This window comes from Epinephelus lanceolatus, chromosome 10 (assembly GCF_041903045.1).
Source record: "Epinephelus lanceolatus isolate andai-2023 chromosome 10, ASM4190304v1, whole genome shotgun sequence".
Classification (NCBI taxonomy): Eukaryota; Metazoa; Chordata; class Actinopteri; order Perciformes; family Serranidae; genus Epinephelus; species Epinephelus lanceolatus.
In genome coordinates, this window is record NC_135743.1 from 25,606,835 (window position 1) to 25,624,220 (window position 17,386).

General features: G+C 40.8%; 1 protein-coding gene across 1 annotated transcript; it reads left to right on the forward strand.

The window, feature by feature from the left end:
- The first annotated feature begins 866 nt into the window (after positions 1-866).
- On the forward strand, positions 867-13,050 carry rcc1 (regulator of chromosome condensation 1). The gene is made up of 10 exons (XM_033639726.2): positions 867-972; positions 2,913-2,996; positions 3,538-3,725; positions 3,853-4,029; positions 9,491-9,587; positions 9,683-9,805; positions 9,976-10,116; positions 10,313-10,432; positions 11,265-11,417; positions 12,319-13,050. The coding sequence occupies exons 2-10, from the start codon at positions 2,921-2,923 to the stop codon at positions 12,492-12,494; spliced, it is 1,251 nt and encodes a 416-aa protein (XP_033495617.1). The 5' UTR covers positions 867-972; positions 2,913-2,920; the 3' UTR covers positions 12,495-13,050.
- The last annotated feature ends 4,336 nt before the right edge of the window (positions 13,051-17,386 follow it).

Sequence of the window (17,386 nt, forward strand, 5' to 3'; positions counted from 1 at the left end):
TCAAATGTCAAAATGATTTTTTTTTTGTAGGACTTTTTCTGTGATTTATTAATTGTTTTAACTCTAATTAAATATTTTGTTTGTGCAGATGTTGTCTCACCAGGAAAAGTAGCAGTAAAACGATTATACATACCATACAGTGAATAAAAGAAAGGGTATTTAAAAGTTAGTAGGATCAAATTAGTAATTCAGATGACTAAGTTGGTAGTACTGGTACAAAAAAATAATAAGAAATTTATATGACAGAATGTAAATATAATGCTATATAGTTCCACTCCAATCCAGTGTTTTAATCGTCAGGCGACCCTTTTCTTTTCATCTGGATCACAGATTTGCAGTGTTGCAATGTAAGTAGGTAACTAAGTTATCCGCCTAAGTGGGTTTCTATTCCTGCTACCTGTACTCCACTACACTGATTTGACAACTATAGTAACTTAATAATGGGCTGAAAAATTGACCCTATATGGGATTGTCTACGGGTTCCATATTGGCCCCATGACATTTGCCCACATGGGTGGGTTTATCGAAGTGGGCCCCAGATAGGATGCCCATTTTGGACCCATACCCACTTTGTACCCAGGTAGCCCCAGCATCACCCATGTGGGGCCCACTTGAGCAAACCCATGCATGAGGGCAATTGGCATGGGGCCAATATAGGGCCATTTTTTTTCAGCCCATTTACTACCTACATGGTGGTCATTGGAGCTCTCTGAAATACAATACATTGTCAAAGTTTATAATATGGTATACAGGAGAGAAACTCTGTTGCACAAGAAGTACTTTTACTTTCCTACAGTGGGTATTGATCATATTTAATTACTTGATTACTAAATTTTGATTTGAGTGCTACTGTCTCTTTAAGGAGGCGGGGATTGCAGAGCGTGACGTAGTACGCACGGTGCGTGTCTCAAGACCGGGAACAAACTGCGCACATCCACTTCTGGGTAAACTGCAAACTTTAGCATATCACAGGTCAGTAAATTATCATCTCCTAAACTATTCAACTGAGACAGATAAGCTTTATTAAACCCAACTGAAGCAGTGGATGTGTGGGTCATTGGATATTTATGTTACTTCAGTTCATTCATTCCTGAATGCCATGCTAACGCCGCGCTAGCTAGCACACTGCTCTGGACGTTAGCTAGTGTCACACAGGCTAGCTTTGCTTTAACTAACATTCTCTATGTGGGAAAAACATGACTTTCGCATCCCATATTCTCACTGTATCAGTAGCTCACTGTGCCACATTTATTCACCAGTAAGAGGAGGGCTGAAACTCAGCCACGTAGAGCACTTTCGGTCACTAGCTATCAAAATGTTAGCAAGGACACATGGGCACTGCCAGAGTTAGGTCACGCTGCTTATTTTAAACTGCGATATGCTTCGAGCTTATACAAAATGTTAAAGCCCTGACAGCACTCTCTAGGCTTGTCCCCAAGACAAGGTGGTGTTTATCAGAGAGTCCGTGTGTGTAACAGAGTTGGGCGTGACTCCACTTTAAATTGGAGCAGTGGTTTTGTGCCCGTTTATTTCACAACAGCATGGGAGCAGAAGCAGTAAAGCACAACTGTCTGAGGGGTGAAAGAAGACGACGCTGTGCCAGCCATTGAAACGACTCTCTGACAGCTGTTGAACCCCAACAGCTTCTGGTTAAGGTTACGACCTAAATAAGGGTTGATTGTGTCTGTCGGTCAACTCCAGTTTGCCAGTGGGCTTGTGGTGTATGGGAATACACCACAAGCACCACAATACACACCACAATACGCACCACAATACACACTTTTACTTAACGTGAAAGTCCCACAACATCACACAAGGTCCATTGTAGTTCAGACCTGCAGCAGAGAGACCATGGTGGAAGTTTTGATGTCAACCATGTGTTCATAAACTGCTCTTTGATTTGCAGTATGGGGTCATTATGCTCAAATGTGACTTTTTTCTACATTAATATGAGTGCTAGACTTTATCAGTAGATGCTCTGATGCGAAGTGCAGACCCAGGTACTTTTGTGCATTTATAAATTTACAGGTTTATCACAAATTGAAATAACGTAATTAATTAGTGCACTGGTTAAGCTGGAATATCACATGTGCCCCTAACATATTAGTAACATATTGTTGTCAGTGAGGCTGTAATTAACCTTTTATCAATACTAAAAACTGTGAATCGTAACTTCGCAGAGCCCAGTACATTTTTAAATTGCTTGTTTGTTTTATCCAACTGACAGTCTAAAAGCCAGGGACATTTAATTTACAGTGAGTTTTAAAAAGAAAAAAATATTACATTGTCACATTTTAGAAGCTAGAACCTGCAAAATGCGTTCTTGCTTGACAAACGACTAAATCAATTGTCAAAATGTTGTTTTCGTATTACTTTTCTCATGTTTTATTAATTGTTTTAACTCTAATTGAACATTTTGTTCGTGCAGAAGTTTTCTCACCAGAAAATGTAGCAGTATAACTAAAAGCCATGATGGTGGTTTTGTTCTCCTGTAAAGTCCCGGTTTCCCAACAGGCAGGGCACATACAGTTTTTGTGTACACTGGTCCAGAGGTTCAGATTCAGTGGCATTGAGCACCTATCATGTGAAGGGTGACTTAATCAGCTTGCAACCTCTGTTTCACTTTCCATTTGTAGCTTTTGTGATCAATTGATCTGCAGTTCAGGCAATATTTTTGCAGTTCATTTTTCTTTATAAGCTATCAAATCGAAGTGGTAATTGATGGTAAGCTGACACCTACACTTACTTGATTTTAGTAAGTTTTGCAACTGAGTTTGTAATTGTTTTACAGTTTTTTCTAATAAACATCCTTTTCATTAAGTGGTTTTTTTTTTCATGTACAGCTCAGTGACTTTAACCAGTGGTAACTTATTAACATCTTACACCAGTCTCCTTATATGTTTTTTCCAAAGTTGTCATCATGCCTACTAAAAAGACCGCCAAGAGGAAGTCTGAGCCCATTGTGGAGGATGAAGGAGAGCCCAAGAAAGTGAAAGGTAAATCACTGTCATTCAAAAAAAATGGTCAGTAAAGGCAACCAGACTGCTCTAGACCCACACTTGTTTTTTCTGTGTGTTTTTATACATTGTTAACTTGCTAGCCTGAGAAACAAACACCGTAAATCTATTCTAACTTGAATAACCAAATCAGATTGCTGTTTAAACAACAATACACAACCAGTTTATGGGAGGAAAGCATGTCCCACCCAGGGTTGTAAATTAACATTTTTGGCACCTGCCACTGTGGCTGGTGGATTCCAAAATCTACCAACCTCTCAATAGATCATTGTTGTTTTTCTCTGGCTTGTGAGTAAAGCAAATCTAACAGTCGCTTGCATATTTTACCAACGTTTGACTGGTGGCTGGTGTCAATTTCCAACCCAGGTACACCCTAATCACAGTTTAACAGGTTTGCCTTGAGTCCCATGCCTGTTTTTTCAATTCAGATTATTATTTGCATGCCACAGTCAAGACTAGTAACACGTAAGACCAAACTAAACAACTGCTGTGAAATTGTGTTTGTGTTTGTGTCTAACAGTTTCTCACAGGAGTCATGGCAAGGAAGCAGGTCAGGTTCTTGTTCTGGGCCAGGGTGAGGTTGGGCAGTTGGGTCTCGGCGAGGACATCTTTGAGAGGAAGAAGCCAGCCCTTGTGTCCCTGCCAGAGAAAATTGTGCAAGTGATGGCTGGAGGCATGCACACTGTGTGCCTCAGCGAGACTGGACATGTAAGAAAGCATCTCTTATTTCTCTCAAGTTTAAATTATATGGTTTAATGCTCTGGCTAAGGCCCACTGCTAACATTTTTTAAGGGTGATGAGTTTCCCAGATAAACTGATATTTTTATTGCTGTAGGTCTATACTTTTGGCTGCAACGATGAAGGTGCCCTTGGTCGGGCAACAACAGAGGAGGGATCTGTGGTTCCAGGAAAGGTGACATTGGAGGAGAAGGTGGTCCAGGTGTCGGCAGGGGACAGCCACACAGCTGCGCTCACAGAGGATGGAAAAGTGTACATGTGGGGCACCTTCAGGGTTAGTTACCTCCTCTTTTTAGCCACCTTGGCCTGTGATTAGAAGTGTGTATGTTTGTGTTTGTGAGAAATTTTCCCTACATCTAGTCAACTAGTGATTTTTGTAACCTTTTTAATCCCCTCCAACTACAAAATTTACGAGCACCAGTAGAAATGTTCTGTACTCATGTTCAATTTGCACATACACCTGACCATCACAAACATTATTGTACACTGTATTAGCAGCCAGTCCATTAAAAAATATTTGATTTCAGATAGATACAAGTCACTTATCAGCTGGCAGTCAGTGGCTCTCAAAAAATTCACTTGAGCATTTGATCAATTCAGTTTAATAATTTGTCACATTGAATTATTCAAGGTAAAAGTCCATTGAAATGTGATCCCATTAGATCCTTTTTCTTGTGTACTGTAAATTAGTCCTTTTAGCATCTTCCGATGTTTTTGGCTGCTGCCTTATAATCATCCATGTTTCTGGTAATCCATGGTTTCTGGATGTGGAATGATTTATCTGTCCACGCATCCCAGCCTCAACCAGACGGCCGCATGGTTGTTTCTCCCAAACATGGCAGCGCCGCACTGCTGCCACCATTAGCAGTGATCCACAGCAGGACCAGCCAGAACAGCACCTCACATTCCTACTGTCACAACAGTCCTTATTCACAGTAAAGCACATGCCGCCTCTCCGTCTCTCGCCAGAGTCCTCTGCTCTGTCAGATTGGCATGTAGAGAGTCACCTGGTTGAAAAGCGCAGTTCGGGATTTAGCCAAGTTTTGGTGAATTTGTAATGTTTTCTGAAAAATAAATTTAATTTATGATGAAATAACAAGACAGTTAAAAACATAAAACAATCTTCTGTCCATATATAATATCCTCAGTATTATCCTTTCTGGTCCTTTTTTATTTATTTGTTGTATCTCAGTGGTATAAGCAATCTCATGGAGCTTGAACAAGTGGCACAGAATATCTTGCTGACTAATTTGATTTAAACATTTCAAAGCTCATTAGCACAGAGCTTGAGTCTGAACGTATTAATAGTTTCTGGGTTTGTCCTTCTGTACTCAGTACAATGTCAACAAGATGCAAACTGAATGTATACTAAGATACATTCAGTTTTGTTGCTGGCACTGAGAAAGTACTGTGTCCCACAGATGGGCACAAATACGTCAAAAAGTATCATGTTATGAATTAGTTGCTTATCAAATGTATCAAAATGTGACCTTAACCACTCCACACTGAAAAGATAAGCTCTGCTAATTTCCTACATCGTTGGTTTTAAGTGGCCAATCAGGATATCTTGAAGGTGGGAGGCTTTGAGGTCAGGGTTAGCTGGGAGATGTGTGCAAGCTGCGAGATCGCTATGTTCCACAAGCTCTCTAAACTTTTTTAGTCTAATAAACAGCTCCTTCACATGCCACAAACATATAAACACCTCTGGCTTGATGGGTGTGTGTATTGGGCTACAGGGTGAGCAGCAACTCTCATTTGTTCTTTGGCTCAGTTGGTCAGTGCTCATGAGTGACTGTTTCTACGGCTAAGGGGGCTTTTTGCTCATAAATGACTCGTTTTTCGGCTCGGGGTGTGCACTGAACTAGACCCTGGAGCAGTGGCCCTTGCAAGTTTACCTGTCTCGTATACACAACAGCGCATGCACCATACAGAACCAGGATTTTGGATTCGGTCCTGCTTGTGACTCCAGTTAACTAATTTCTCTTTAACACTAATTTGAAAAAGAATGATGTGTTCATGAATCGAGCATCACCAGTCCAGGGGACCACAGATGAAATGCGGTACATTACAAGGAGCTCGTTGCTGGACATGACAGGACATGTCACGTGATTGATTTGCATTTCACAGAAAAACTGCGATTAGGCTAATTGTTGTACTTTTTTCCCCTGCAGTTTAAACCAGGGGATATGTCCTATTTGAGAATAAAATGACATTAACTTAATGTATTTAAGTATTCCAAATACCCCAAATACAAGCTCTTAAAGTACTTTGTTACAGAGTACATTTTATTTTTTCTGTCCAGCTAATTACTTGATGATTATGCTCTGATTTTGTTTTTTGTTTTTTTTTTTTCTGCCCAAATCAAACATAACCCTCGGTGTGTCCATATTCCCAACAAAGCTGATAGATCATCTTAGTAGTGTGTGCAACTCCTTGACAGATGAGCCTGACTTTACTCAACCTGTTTTTTTTCCCTCTCATTTCAAATGCCAACCCTCCAGCCGCACCCTGTGCTGCAGGTTGAAACAGGATTTTCAAACAGTCCCACAAAATTAGGAAAACAAACAGAATTCTCCTTCCAGCTCAGTCTCCGATGTCCTCAATTTCACTCTTAGCATCAAGCTTTTCCTTCAGTGATCTTGAATCGCCACGTATTCTCCACTCTTTCACTTCATCAATGCTTTTATTTTAATGAACAGATAATGTGTCCACCCTCCCCTCCCCTCTTCTACAGAGCTCCATCAGCTGTAGACAGATCTAACACAGCTATAAGAAAAATACACTTGACTGTTAGGGTGAATACTAGATGAATGTAAGGTCTACTCTTGTCATATTTCCATACCTGAAGCACACCAGGCTCTCTATGTATCAGTTCCTTATTTATTAAACCAGTAGCATCTCACAAAAATGTCACCCCACAAGTCTCTCACTGTCTTGAACCTTAGTTTGGAAAAAAAAAATCTAGTCTCTTTTGTTGCTCTGGATTCTAACAATTCCTTGCTTAGCTACTATGTATAAATGTTTGACTCAGTCCTTTTGACATACTACTGTGGTGTCATTGTTAAATAATTTCCCTGCACACAGATGATATCAGATTTATAATTACCTTGTAAAATTTCAACCTCTAGTTTGTTAATTGACTGAGCTTTAAAGCTAGGGTAGGCAACTTGTTTCAGAGACATTTTTTGTTGTTGTAAATTCTCCTTACATCCCGATAGCAATCAATGAATGATATGCTCTGAAAAATAAAAGAAAAAATCCCTTATCTATGCCTGTAATTAGCCTGTTCAGTCATATTGCATGATGATATGGCTGAAAAAATGTATTGGATAGCTTGCCTGTCTGTTAGAGAGACAGCATTCTTATTTGCGCTGTTCTGCACATGTAGATGTACATGCACGTCTCTTTGGGAAAGCCTGATTCAATGGTGAATTTGACCCACTACAGCTGCTGACCAAGGGTCCGTCTCCCGAGCTGCTGCCCGCTCTCTTCCTGGGAAAGCAGTTCACAGCGTCAGGGAAGGGATGGCAGGGTTGCTAATGTTAGCATGCTAATTCTTGTTTCACTTGTGATATGATAAACAGAGAGTGAGAGCAGGGCAGGGAGGGGCTCAGTGAATGAGATGAGAATGCATGGGAAACACTGAGTTACTGTATGGAGCACATGCATATGCCCATGGTTGTCTTTTTCCAGATTTCTGCCTGCCCCAGCTTTAAGGTCATCACCCGCTTCTTGTGTCGGTCCAGTTAACTGAGATGCTGCTTTGCTGCTGTAACAACAAATTAACTTTGTCAGGTTTAGCCTCCCCAACTGCTGTGCTATAAATAATCCAGCATAAAAAACAATCACATACTTTTTGTCTACTGCAAGGTCTCTCATCAGTTTCCTTTCTTAACCCTGCAAGCCTGTTTATCCCCAATGGTGTGTCTATTTTTCCTCAGACCTCCTTAATTGTGTCTGCATAAGAGACAGTCTGAGCTTCTTGTGACTACATGACCAGATCACTTGACTGTTGTAGCGTGTAGGGGGACAAAAGGGCTTCACATTGTTGTTAAAGAGAAAAACAGAGTCTGATGATCCTTCCTCATGCCATTCTTTGTTCTCTAGTCTCTCGGCACTTATTATCACTCTTCCTGCTAGGTTACTCGTGGGTTTTTCATTATTAATACTCAATGGCACACTGGCAATTTCATCTCAATTACCTCTGCCTACCTTCTGCATTCCCACTTGATTTTTGACCGTGCTGAAATTAACTATGTTAAACACTCAGTAACCTCTGTTTTGAAAAAAAAAAAAAATCCATATTAAGTGTTTTTATTGTTTTCCCAGATCAGATTTATATTTTTTATGTCTTTTTAAGTGCGCTACTCATCCCATCAATTTATTTCCATTCAGAAAAAAATTGGCAAGTCAAATGTCTCCAGTTGCGTCACATATATTGCTGAACATTTTTCCTTTTGCTCTAATCATCTCCACTGTATTCTGTAAAATTTTCATTCCACTTACTCAAGTTTCTTTAATCCAGGAGAAATCAAGTACATTATCAAGTAAAACAAAGTACTGCAGTCACCAAAAGACATTTAATTAAGCTGTCCCAACAAGAATCAAGTAATTGCTCAAAATAATTGAATTAATTGTGGTTAAACTTAATTTTTTGCTCAGTTCAGCTTGGTTGGTGATGTGATCAAGCAGACAGACAAAACAACACTGTCAGAGAAATTTATGCCTATGAAGTGTATCTCATGTATGTGGACTAAAGCAACATTGCGTGTTCTTAATGTAGGTTTGCATTCTCACTGTGCTGACTTGAGTTGAGACTATGTTCCGAAGGCATCAAAATATGCACAAAAGTGAAGTATTCCGTAATAACATAGTGAAACTTGGCATCTGAGTTGGTACTGGAAGAATGTGCATATACTGTACTTCTTGACCCATCTCTGTCTTTGTTAATCGTGGCCTCTGATGCTGCATTTACTTGGACAGCACAGGAAAAACAAACAGTCCGACAAAATGTCATGACGGTAAAACGAAACATGCATGATGATATGTTTCAAAGGTGATGCTGTATTTACAAAGAATGGACTAAAATGTATTAAATAATTTTGCGTTTATTAGTTTATGTGCTTTTGCTAGTAATGCCCAGTAATTGTCTAGACCGCAAGTGTTTTCTCCTTGTGTGAGAGAGCTCTGTAATATCACGCTGTAAATTTTGTCGCAGAGGATGTCAAAAAGTTTTAACGCAGGGCGTCGGTGGCTTAGTGGATAGAGCAGGCACCCCATGTACAAAGGCACTGGCCCTGCTGCAGCGGCCGCAAGCTAGCCTCCAGCCCTCAGCCCCCCACCACGTGTCACTCCCTCCCACCCCCCCTCACTGTCCTGTCAATTAAAGGCATAAAAGCCCCAAAAAATAATCTTAAAAAAAAGTTTGAACGGCAATAGCTTCTACCGTTACTGTTGCCAGTATTCTCTGCTAGCCTCACCTAATGTCATTAAAATGATATCCGGTTTGCTGTTGACTGTCTCCTGATTCCATGTGAACGCAGCATGAGAGGGAATTTAGTTACAGAAAAGAAACAAAGAATCGGTTATCATTTATGTCATCGTAGCAAGCATAGAAGGTTGATGACCAAAGTGGTCCCATCTAAAGCCATGCTTTACTTTTTATAACCCAAAACCTGACCAGTTTGTATCTCTGGGTTTAACCATATATATATACTTTACCCTTTTTTTCCCAGGATAGTAATGGTGGGATAGGTCTCCTGGAGCCCATGATGAACAGCACTTTACCAATCAAGGTCCCCGTGACAGAACCTGTCGTGAAAATTGCGTCAGGTAAGAAAGTCCCCTTTACTTAAGTCTGTGTTTTTGTATGCTGCATATGAACTTCTAACTGTGTTTCTCTTTAATTTTTTATGATTTTTTAATAGGTAATGACCACATTGTCATGGTTACACTGGAGGGAAATCTTTACACATCAGGCAATGCACAGCAGGGGCAGCTGGGAAGAGTGTCTGAGCGGTTTTCTGACAGAGGCGGCAGGAAAGGCCTCAGTAAGTAACACAAGCCTTTTCAAGCCCAAAGCATCAACTTGTGATGTTACAATAGTATACAGGATTTTACATTAACATTAATTTGTGATTGCAAGAAACGGATGTTTTCATGTCTCATGTGTGATGTATATTGCTGTGGCCTTCTGCCTGACTGTGTCCTGTGATTTCAGGCCGGCTGCTGGTACCGCAGATTGTGGAAGTCAAAGGGAAAGTTCACTTCATTGATGCCTTCTGCGGAGCATATCTCACCTTTGCTCTGTCAAAAGATGGGCATGTTTATGGATTTGGTCTCGCCAATTATCACCAGCTGGGTAAGTGTCATCAGTGTTTAGTCCCTTGATAATGTCAGTTGATCAAATTTGTGCCATAACTTTGACTGCAGTATCTGACACTGCTTTACGGTCAGCTATGAGTCAGTTGCTCACATTCTGCTCTAAGGTTATTGCAGCAGACTTTGTGAGGTTACTTTATGTTTATTTATAATGCACCCTTCTTTTTTTAATTCAGGCACTGGAAGCACCAAGATGAGTTTTACCCCGGTAAAACTGACGTGCTTCAAAAACTCTACCACCTCCTGGGTAGACTTCTCTGGAGGAGAACATCACACAGTCTGCCTTGATGCTGAAGGTAAGCTCCTTCTAACACATCCAGATTTACTATGGCCCCTTTTACACTTGTTCAGTGCGGGAATGTTGTGCTGTTGTTCCGCTTTGCCATTTTGTATAAAGGGTACGATTTCAGAATAGATGGACAGCCTTGTCTTGCCTTTATACTGGTGGTGGAGGTAATAACAGTGCCGAATCAATATGTGCAAAAGGGACAGCCGGCAGGACAGGAGGCATGTGACGTTTTGACAATATGTTATCTATTATCCCGCAGCTGGTAGATTAAAAAAGCAGCTGGTCGCAGTTAGCAGCTAACTCAAAAAAGAATGGCAGCTGAAGATGTCCACAAATTGGGAAAACAATAAGGTCCGAAAGCTCCTTACTCTCTCAGCAGAGGACAAGATTAGAATGCGCTGCTGACACTTGTGTTATATGACACACTAGAAGCCAAATCTGTTGTCACATGCCATGCTCAACACCGCTTTTATGCCCCCGGTGGCCTGAAGGGGCTTCATCGTGGCCCTGTTGCTGTGTTTCTGTATAAAAGGGCTAATGTTTGGCTGTTAAAACTAAATACCTGCTTATCAAACTTTGGGATCCCATCAAGGCAGATTTTAAGTACAGAGGTAATTTACAGCTGATGTTGCAAGTTATGTATATATTTTTTGTAATTCAACAATATAATCAAACCCTGGCTGAAAATGGCTGAAAAAGGTAAAAAATAAACAAGATAGTGTGTGTTCAAAATGTTAAAAGCATTTTAAAACTTACAAGATGCAAGTAAACATTCTGTCTTGATTAAGTAATTTAACTACCAAACATAAAAATGGATCCTTTTTCTCCTTATCTTTCAGGACAGGTATATAGCCTGGGCAGAGCGGAGTATGGTCGTCTCGGTCTGGGCCAAGACGCAGAAGAAAAGAGTGAGCCCACGCCTGTGATGGGGATGGAGCCGGCCAGTGGAGTGACATGTGGGGCGACTGTCAGCTACGCCGTCACCAGAGAGGGTGAGAGAAGAAGCAAATGCAGTAGCGGAATGAGTGATCAACTTCTGAGTCTTTTTAATTGGAGTGCTACATATTGTTTGCTTTTAAGGCAGTGAACTATAACAAGTGTTAGCCAGTGCCTCTAAAAACAACCCACAGGACTCACAAGTATTTTCTGATTGTCCACCTCTTTGGTTAACGTTAGGAAAAAGTTTCTGTGGAAGTTAAAAAAAACTTCCACATTGGACATATTACAATCTCCTGTGTTAAGGTCACACTGTGTATACACAACCATTCACCTTGACCTACTTCCTGCCTTTGCCACACACAGAGTACAGTCATTAGTCAGTCAAAGGCAAGAGGCCTCTGTCAGCAAAACACAGCCATAGGTAAGTATACCAGAAATTAAATAGTCAATACTGGTGAAATGCCACTATTCTTGATACTCAGTGCGATACCACGGTAATTGTAACGTAACAAAACAATAAATCACTTGTACTTCTCATACGTTCCTTTTTTTTAGAACCATGTTTAATTAAAATTTTGTATCAATCCTTGATGATTCGTCTCAAACACAAACTACTAGTTGATGTACATTCATTAAATTTGTGTGCGAGCAATCAGCCAAAACATTAATCCCACTGGCTGGTGAAGTGAATAATACTGATCATTTCATGACGATGCAGTCTTAAACTGGGAAGCCTTGTGTCCTGGCATTCATGTGCATACCACTTGATGTGCTCCACCCCCGCCCCTAACACCAAATCTCCATTATTGCGGCAACTTCTCTGCTGCTAGCTGATATGAATTATTTATTTTTTTCCAAAGTGTGTCATCTTAATCTGTCCAATGTTTGCACTTAGCTAAGAGAGTAAAAACAGTGGATGCTTATTGAACTTACTGTTGGCTGTGCTTACTCCAGGATCTGTGTACGCCTGGGGCATGGGCACCAACTTGCAGCTTGGCACAGGAGAGGAGGATGATGAGTGGAGCCCCGTGAAGATGACAGGCAAGCAGCTGGAGAACCGTGCAGTACTGATGGCCTCCAGTGGAGGGCAGCACACAGCCCTTTTGGTCAAAGACAAGCAGGAGAGCTGATGTCCATCCCAGATGGGGATCTTTTGATCTGTTTGGCGGTGGGGCCTTTTTCATGATGCCTAAATCTGGGTAGGGGGTCGATCTATGTGTGACTTCTCGTGCTGAGCCGATGAAGTGCGAGAGGTTCATGCCCTTTTATGAGAACTCTTCATGGATGTTCAGTAGATCATGACAAATGAGAGACTATTTTTTTAAAGTCTAGTTTTTGATGTTCCATTTGAATTATTTTCATTAAGTCATTAGTATGACTGTAAGATGGTATATGTGATGCTTGTGATTGTGACTGCATGTACGTAAAGGAAAAGAGAGTGCAAGCCTTTTAATGACTTCCCCAAACAATAGTCTTTTTAATGTTGATTTTTCTTTTCTTTAAAGCAATAATTCCACTGACACTGCTTCAGACGGGACATTTGTACTCAGTGAGTTTAACATGTGAGACTACTGTTCATTTTACCTGGGGCACACAAATTCGCTGTGACTGGACATTTGGTAACACGTCATACTGTATCCTGCATTTTGTTGCATTTCCTCTCTGACAATAAAGATTAAATTTTAAGGTTTTAAGCCTTTTCTTATGAAATGCATCACATGTATTGCAACCATTTTGATAATTGACTTATTGAGTTATTTTCCATGCAAAAATACCCCAAAATTTGCTGGTTTGAGCTTCCACATGTGAGCATTTGCTGCTTTTCTTTGTCTAATGATACTAAATATCTTTGTGGTTGACAACACGACTGTGTCTAAAGATGGATGACTTCACAGCTCCCCAAATATGAAGCCAAATTGTCTTGATCGCCCCCTGGTGGCTGGCTGCAATGTAGGTCAGAAACCCTGCCTCCTCCCGTTAGCTGATGGAACATGGGCCAAAAAAAAACAACTTCAAGTACACTTTAAATAAATTTTTCCCAAAGATGTTGTCTGTCATTTAAGGAATTTCCAATCACACAGATGTATGTTCAAGTGTTCGTTCTGGTTTTAAGAAGTCATTTGATACTATAGGAAGTGTGACATCATGATTGACAGCTGTGTCTGTCAGTGTGCCCACGATTAATGGTGTTGCCCATGATAGCGTCAGATGGGTGTATGGATTGGAACTCAAAACTGTGGCTCCACCTCCCGATTGCTACTGCACAGACTTTGGCTTCAAATGATGTCACCAGTGGAAGATGGCAATGCCCATATCCAGGATAATGTCATCCATCTTTATGCACTACCTTTGCTCAAATGAGACATTTTAAAGTGTCACTTTTGGTTTGGGAATATTGTGTTGGGAATTTTTAACAGCATTCTGACATTATGTAGACAAAGCAAACAACTAATCGATCAACAAAATAGCTGGTAGATAATGGTGATAATGAAGGTGTGTATTTGCAACCCTGCTAAAACCACAAACATGTTGGCACACTTGTGAAAGGGAAAATCAACTGTGAAGCAAAATCAACAGGGCTTGGCGTTTTAGTCAGTATTTTGTTTATAAATGACATGAGCAAAAATTTTGTTGATTTTTATTCAAGCAAATAGAAGAAAACATTTTGACATGCTTATATTTAATACATCTGTTGTTGAGGATATGGGCACATTTTGTTGTTTGACTTTAACACCATGACAAAATAGACTGTGAAAAATCAATCATTTATTTGTCACATGGAATCATACAAGGTGCAGCTCCAGTGAATTGTGATCCCATCAGCGCCTTTAACTTGTGCTCTTTTTTTTTTTTTTTTTTTTTTTTTTTTGTTTGTTTGTTTTTCTTTGCCTGATCTGTTATCATTGGTTGCTGCTTTATTATTGTTTAGGTTTATGGTTATCCATGGTTTCTTGTAGTGGAATGATTTAACTGTCCACACATCCTGACCTCAACAAGACAGCCACATGGTCATTCCTCTCGCCATATGGCAGTGATCTACAGCAGGACCAGGACAGCACCTCACATTCCCACTGTCACACCAGTCCTTATTCTACGCTAAATCACACACCTCTTCTCCTTCTCTCGTCAGAATCCTCTGCTCTGTCAGATCGGATTGGCATGTAGAAAAAAAGCTTCCTGGTTGGAAAGCGCTGTCCAGGATTTAGCCAAGTTTCAGTCAATAAAAGAATATTACAGTTCCTGATGTCCTGTTGGAAACTGATGGGGTACCGCGGTCATCCAGTTTATTTTACAGCACCTGTAAAGTGGCTAGCAGGATGCAAGCTCAGCTGGAGCCCATTCTTTTCATCTTTCCTTTATGTTTACTGGTGTTTACATCTGAAAACCTCGACCTGGTTAGCTAGCAGAAGGAGAGTTTACAGACTGGTGAGTTGATATCCTCATCCCAAACAAGTGACTTGCAGCCACACGCCACCACCGTCCAAATCCAACCACAAAAAGCACCACGAAAGACTTGCAAAATAGACATAGGAGCATGAATTCAGCACAAATGTAGCAGAGCTGACAGAGACAACTGGTAACACCCACGCCTACATCAGCTTTATTTACACCTTTATTTTCAGCATGATAAAATATTGTTATATCACCCAGTGTGGCTCATTGTCCTTTTGTATACCCTCACTGCAGGGAAGGAAGAAAACATGGCCTTGTTGTCGTGTCTTGGCAACCTTATGCGTTTAAATTAGTCAGGCTGCACCCTTGTGCACATTAACATTAGTTCTGAGGACATCATTGTGAAAGGGAGGCACAGAGGAAGATGCCTCTCTAGCATACTAGCACAGCCGCTTAGCCCATAGCTGCTTTATGTCTATTATGTATGCAAACAACACATTCCACATACACAGAGTCATGAATGTAAATTGGAACACTTAAGAATGCAAATGATGGTACAAGTATACATCAAAGCTACATGCTTTGTGTTTTATCTGGGGTGAGACGCACAGGGTCCTGACTTGTCTCATCTCACTTTCATCTGACCAAAAGGCCCAGTGATGAAGAACAAGGGCCTCGACAAGCGCTCGTGGCAGAAAGCATCTCGAACAGCTTTGAAATGCTAAAGTATCTTTCATAAGCAGTTAATGAATCAGAGTGAACCTCTTCCCTTGTTTGTTTTGCACTGCTGTTTGTCAGGAGTACATTTAAAGGTTCGCTGTTCATTAGTAATGGTTGTTCAGTGGCTGTAAGAGTCTTTTAAGAGCGAGAGTGATGATTGTTCTTAACCGTTTCCAATGCTCTTCTCCGCCACTTCACTCTTGTTTTGTAGTGGAAAACATCTGAAGTGGTTATGAGTATTAAAGCAAAAGCAGCTTTCTTCATCAAACCTCACATGGATACCAAATGTTTTTGAGAGATGTTTTGCAAAGAGCATAAGTTGTTAAGGTTTTCTTTTTATGAATAAAAAACATAAATATCAATACTACACTGCTGTAAGAATATTCATTTCTACTGTGATGAATATAATCTGTTCTGGCAATGACTAAAAAGATCACTTGAGATTTCACTCTAGTGTGACAATTTTCTCTGATGGTTTGACCCCTTAATATAACATATTCTGTCCTGCAATTTGGCCTTCATTTAGAAATGAGCGGGTACAATTTAAAACACCAAATAAGACTGAAAATATTCATGTTATTATGCACACTATTTCTTGAGAATAATAACACTGATTAAGTGACCTTCAGACATGCACTCATTATTTCTCATCACCCGCTGTGCCTGAATTTTGGCAGTTTTAACATTTGAACAATTTTGTGAAAGCTCCCTTAACATTACCTATCAAAGGGACGGTGCTTCACCACAAAATTAAAAACACTTTTTTCCCCCTTTTACCCGTAGTGCTATTTACCAATCTAGATTGTTTGCTGTGAGTTGTTGAGCGTTGGAGATATCAGCTGTTGAGATGTATATCTTCTCGTAAAGGGCCAGTGTGTAAAATGGGTTGAAAACAGTGACATCAGTGGTCAAATTCTAGATTGCAGGGCTCACTCGCTCACCCCTCCTGTCAGGGTAAATGACAGTGGCCTCGTAGGGACAAAAAGCCTTGCGCACGACTTTTTCAGGAGTAGGTCTATCTAGCGACGAGGTGAATGTTTATTTAGAAATCTAAACCATGTTACGATATTGTAATGAATCCCTCACGAGCAGGAGACCAGAGGAGCGTTCGGGAAAAAGGCCAGTTTATTTGAGCACTCCAGAAACTCCGGTAACACTCCACTCCATCCCAAACTCTGACTCTTCTAGCGTAACAGACACACTTCATAACTTTACACACATACTCGTTTACCATACTAAGTGGGGACCCCCTTCCCCTCTCTGCTCCACCAATCTCCAGCCCGCACACTGACTGACAGCGTAGCCGGTAACAGAGCTCAGCTGTTTATTTAGCCTAGCAATATCTCCGGACTATAGTAGCTGCAATGGACGACTTTGAACGCGATTTTGAAGAGTTTCTTGTAGCGGACACAGACCCAGAGCCATACCTGTTTGAGCCGGAGAACACAGATGAGGAACTCCATGTGTTTGATACTGAGCGGGCGAGAAGAGAGGCTGAATGCACAGAATGGGATTCAGTGCTACTGCTGCCATCGCTGGGGAGATATATCATCAGGAGGAAAAGCGCTGCAGAGAGTGCATCACAAGGAGTGAAGTTGCGTCTTCTTTTCCTCGCAGATGACGGTTCGGGTTCATTCTCTCCTGTTGCGTGGTAAGTGTGGTCCATTCGCAAACTTTATAACTGAAAAAACTTTTCACTACTCTCTATCGACGAACTACTAACACTCTCTGCTGTTTCTTCCTCCTTCTTCCTTCCTTCCGCTGTCTTCGTTGGTTCATTTATACATGCGAAACGCGTTCTCTGGCTGGCTGGATTGTCCACTCGGTCTGCCGTACATACATGGCGGCGCAAGATGGCGATCTCTCTAAAGCAAGGCCCTTGATATATATATGTATATATATATATATA

Bases quoted from the DNA above. Each gene is read 5' to 3' on its own strand.
- rcc1 (XM_033639726.2), top strand. From the start codon at position 2,921: ATGCCTACTAAAAAGACCGCCAAGAGGAAGTCTGAGCCCATTGTGGAG. The intron at 10,433-11,264 runs GTAAGCTCCTTC...CTTATCTTTCAG, and splicing joins AGTCTGCCTTGATGCTGAAG to GACAGGTATATAGCCTGGGC. The intron at 11,418-12,318 runs GTGAGAGAAGAA...TGCTTACTCCAG, and splicing joins CTACGCCGTCACCAGAGAGG to GATCTGTGTACGCCTGGGGC.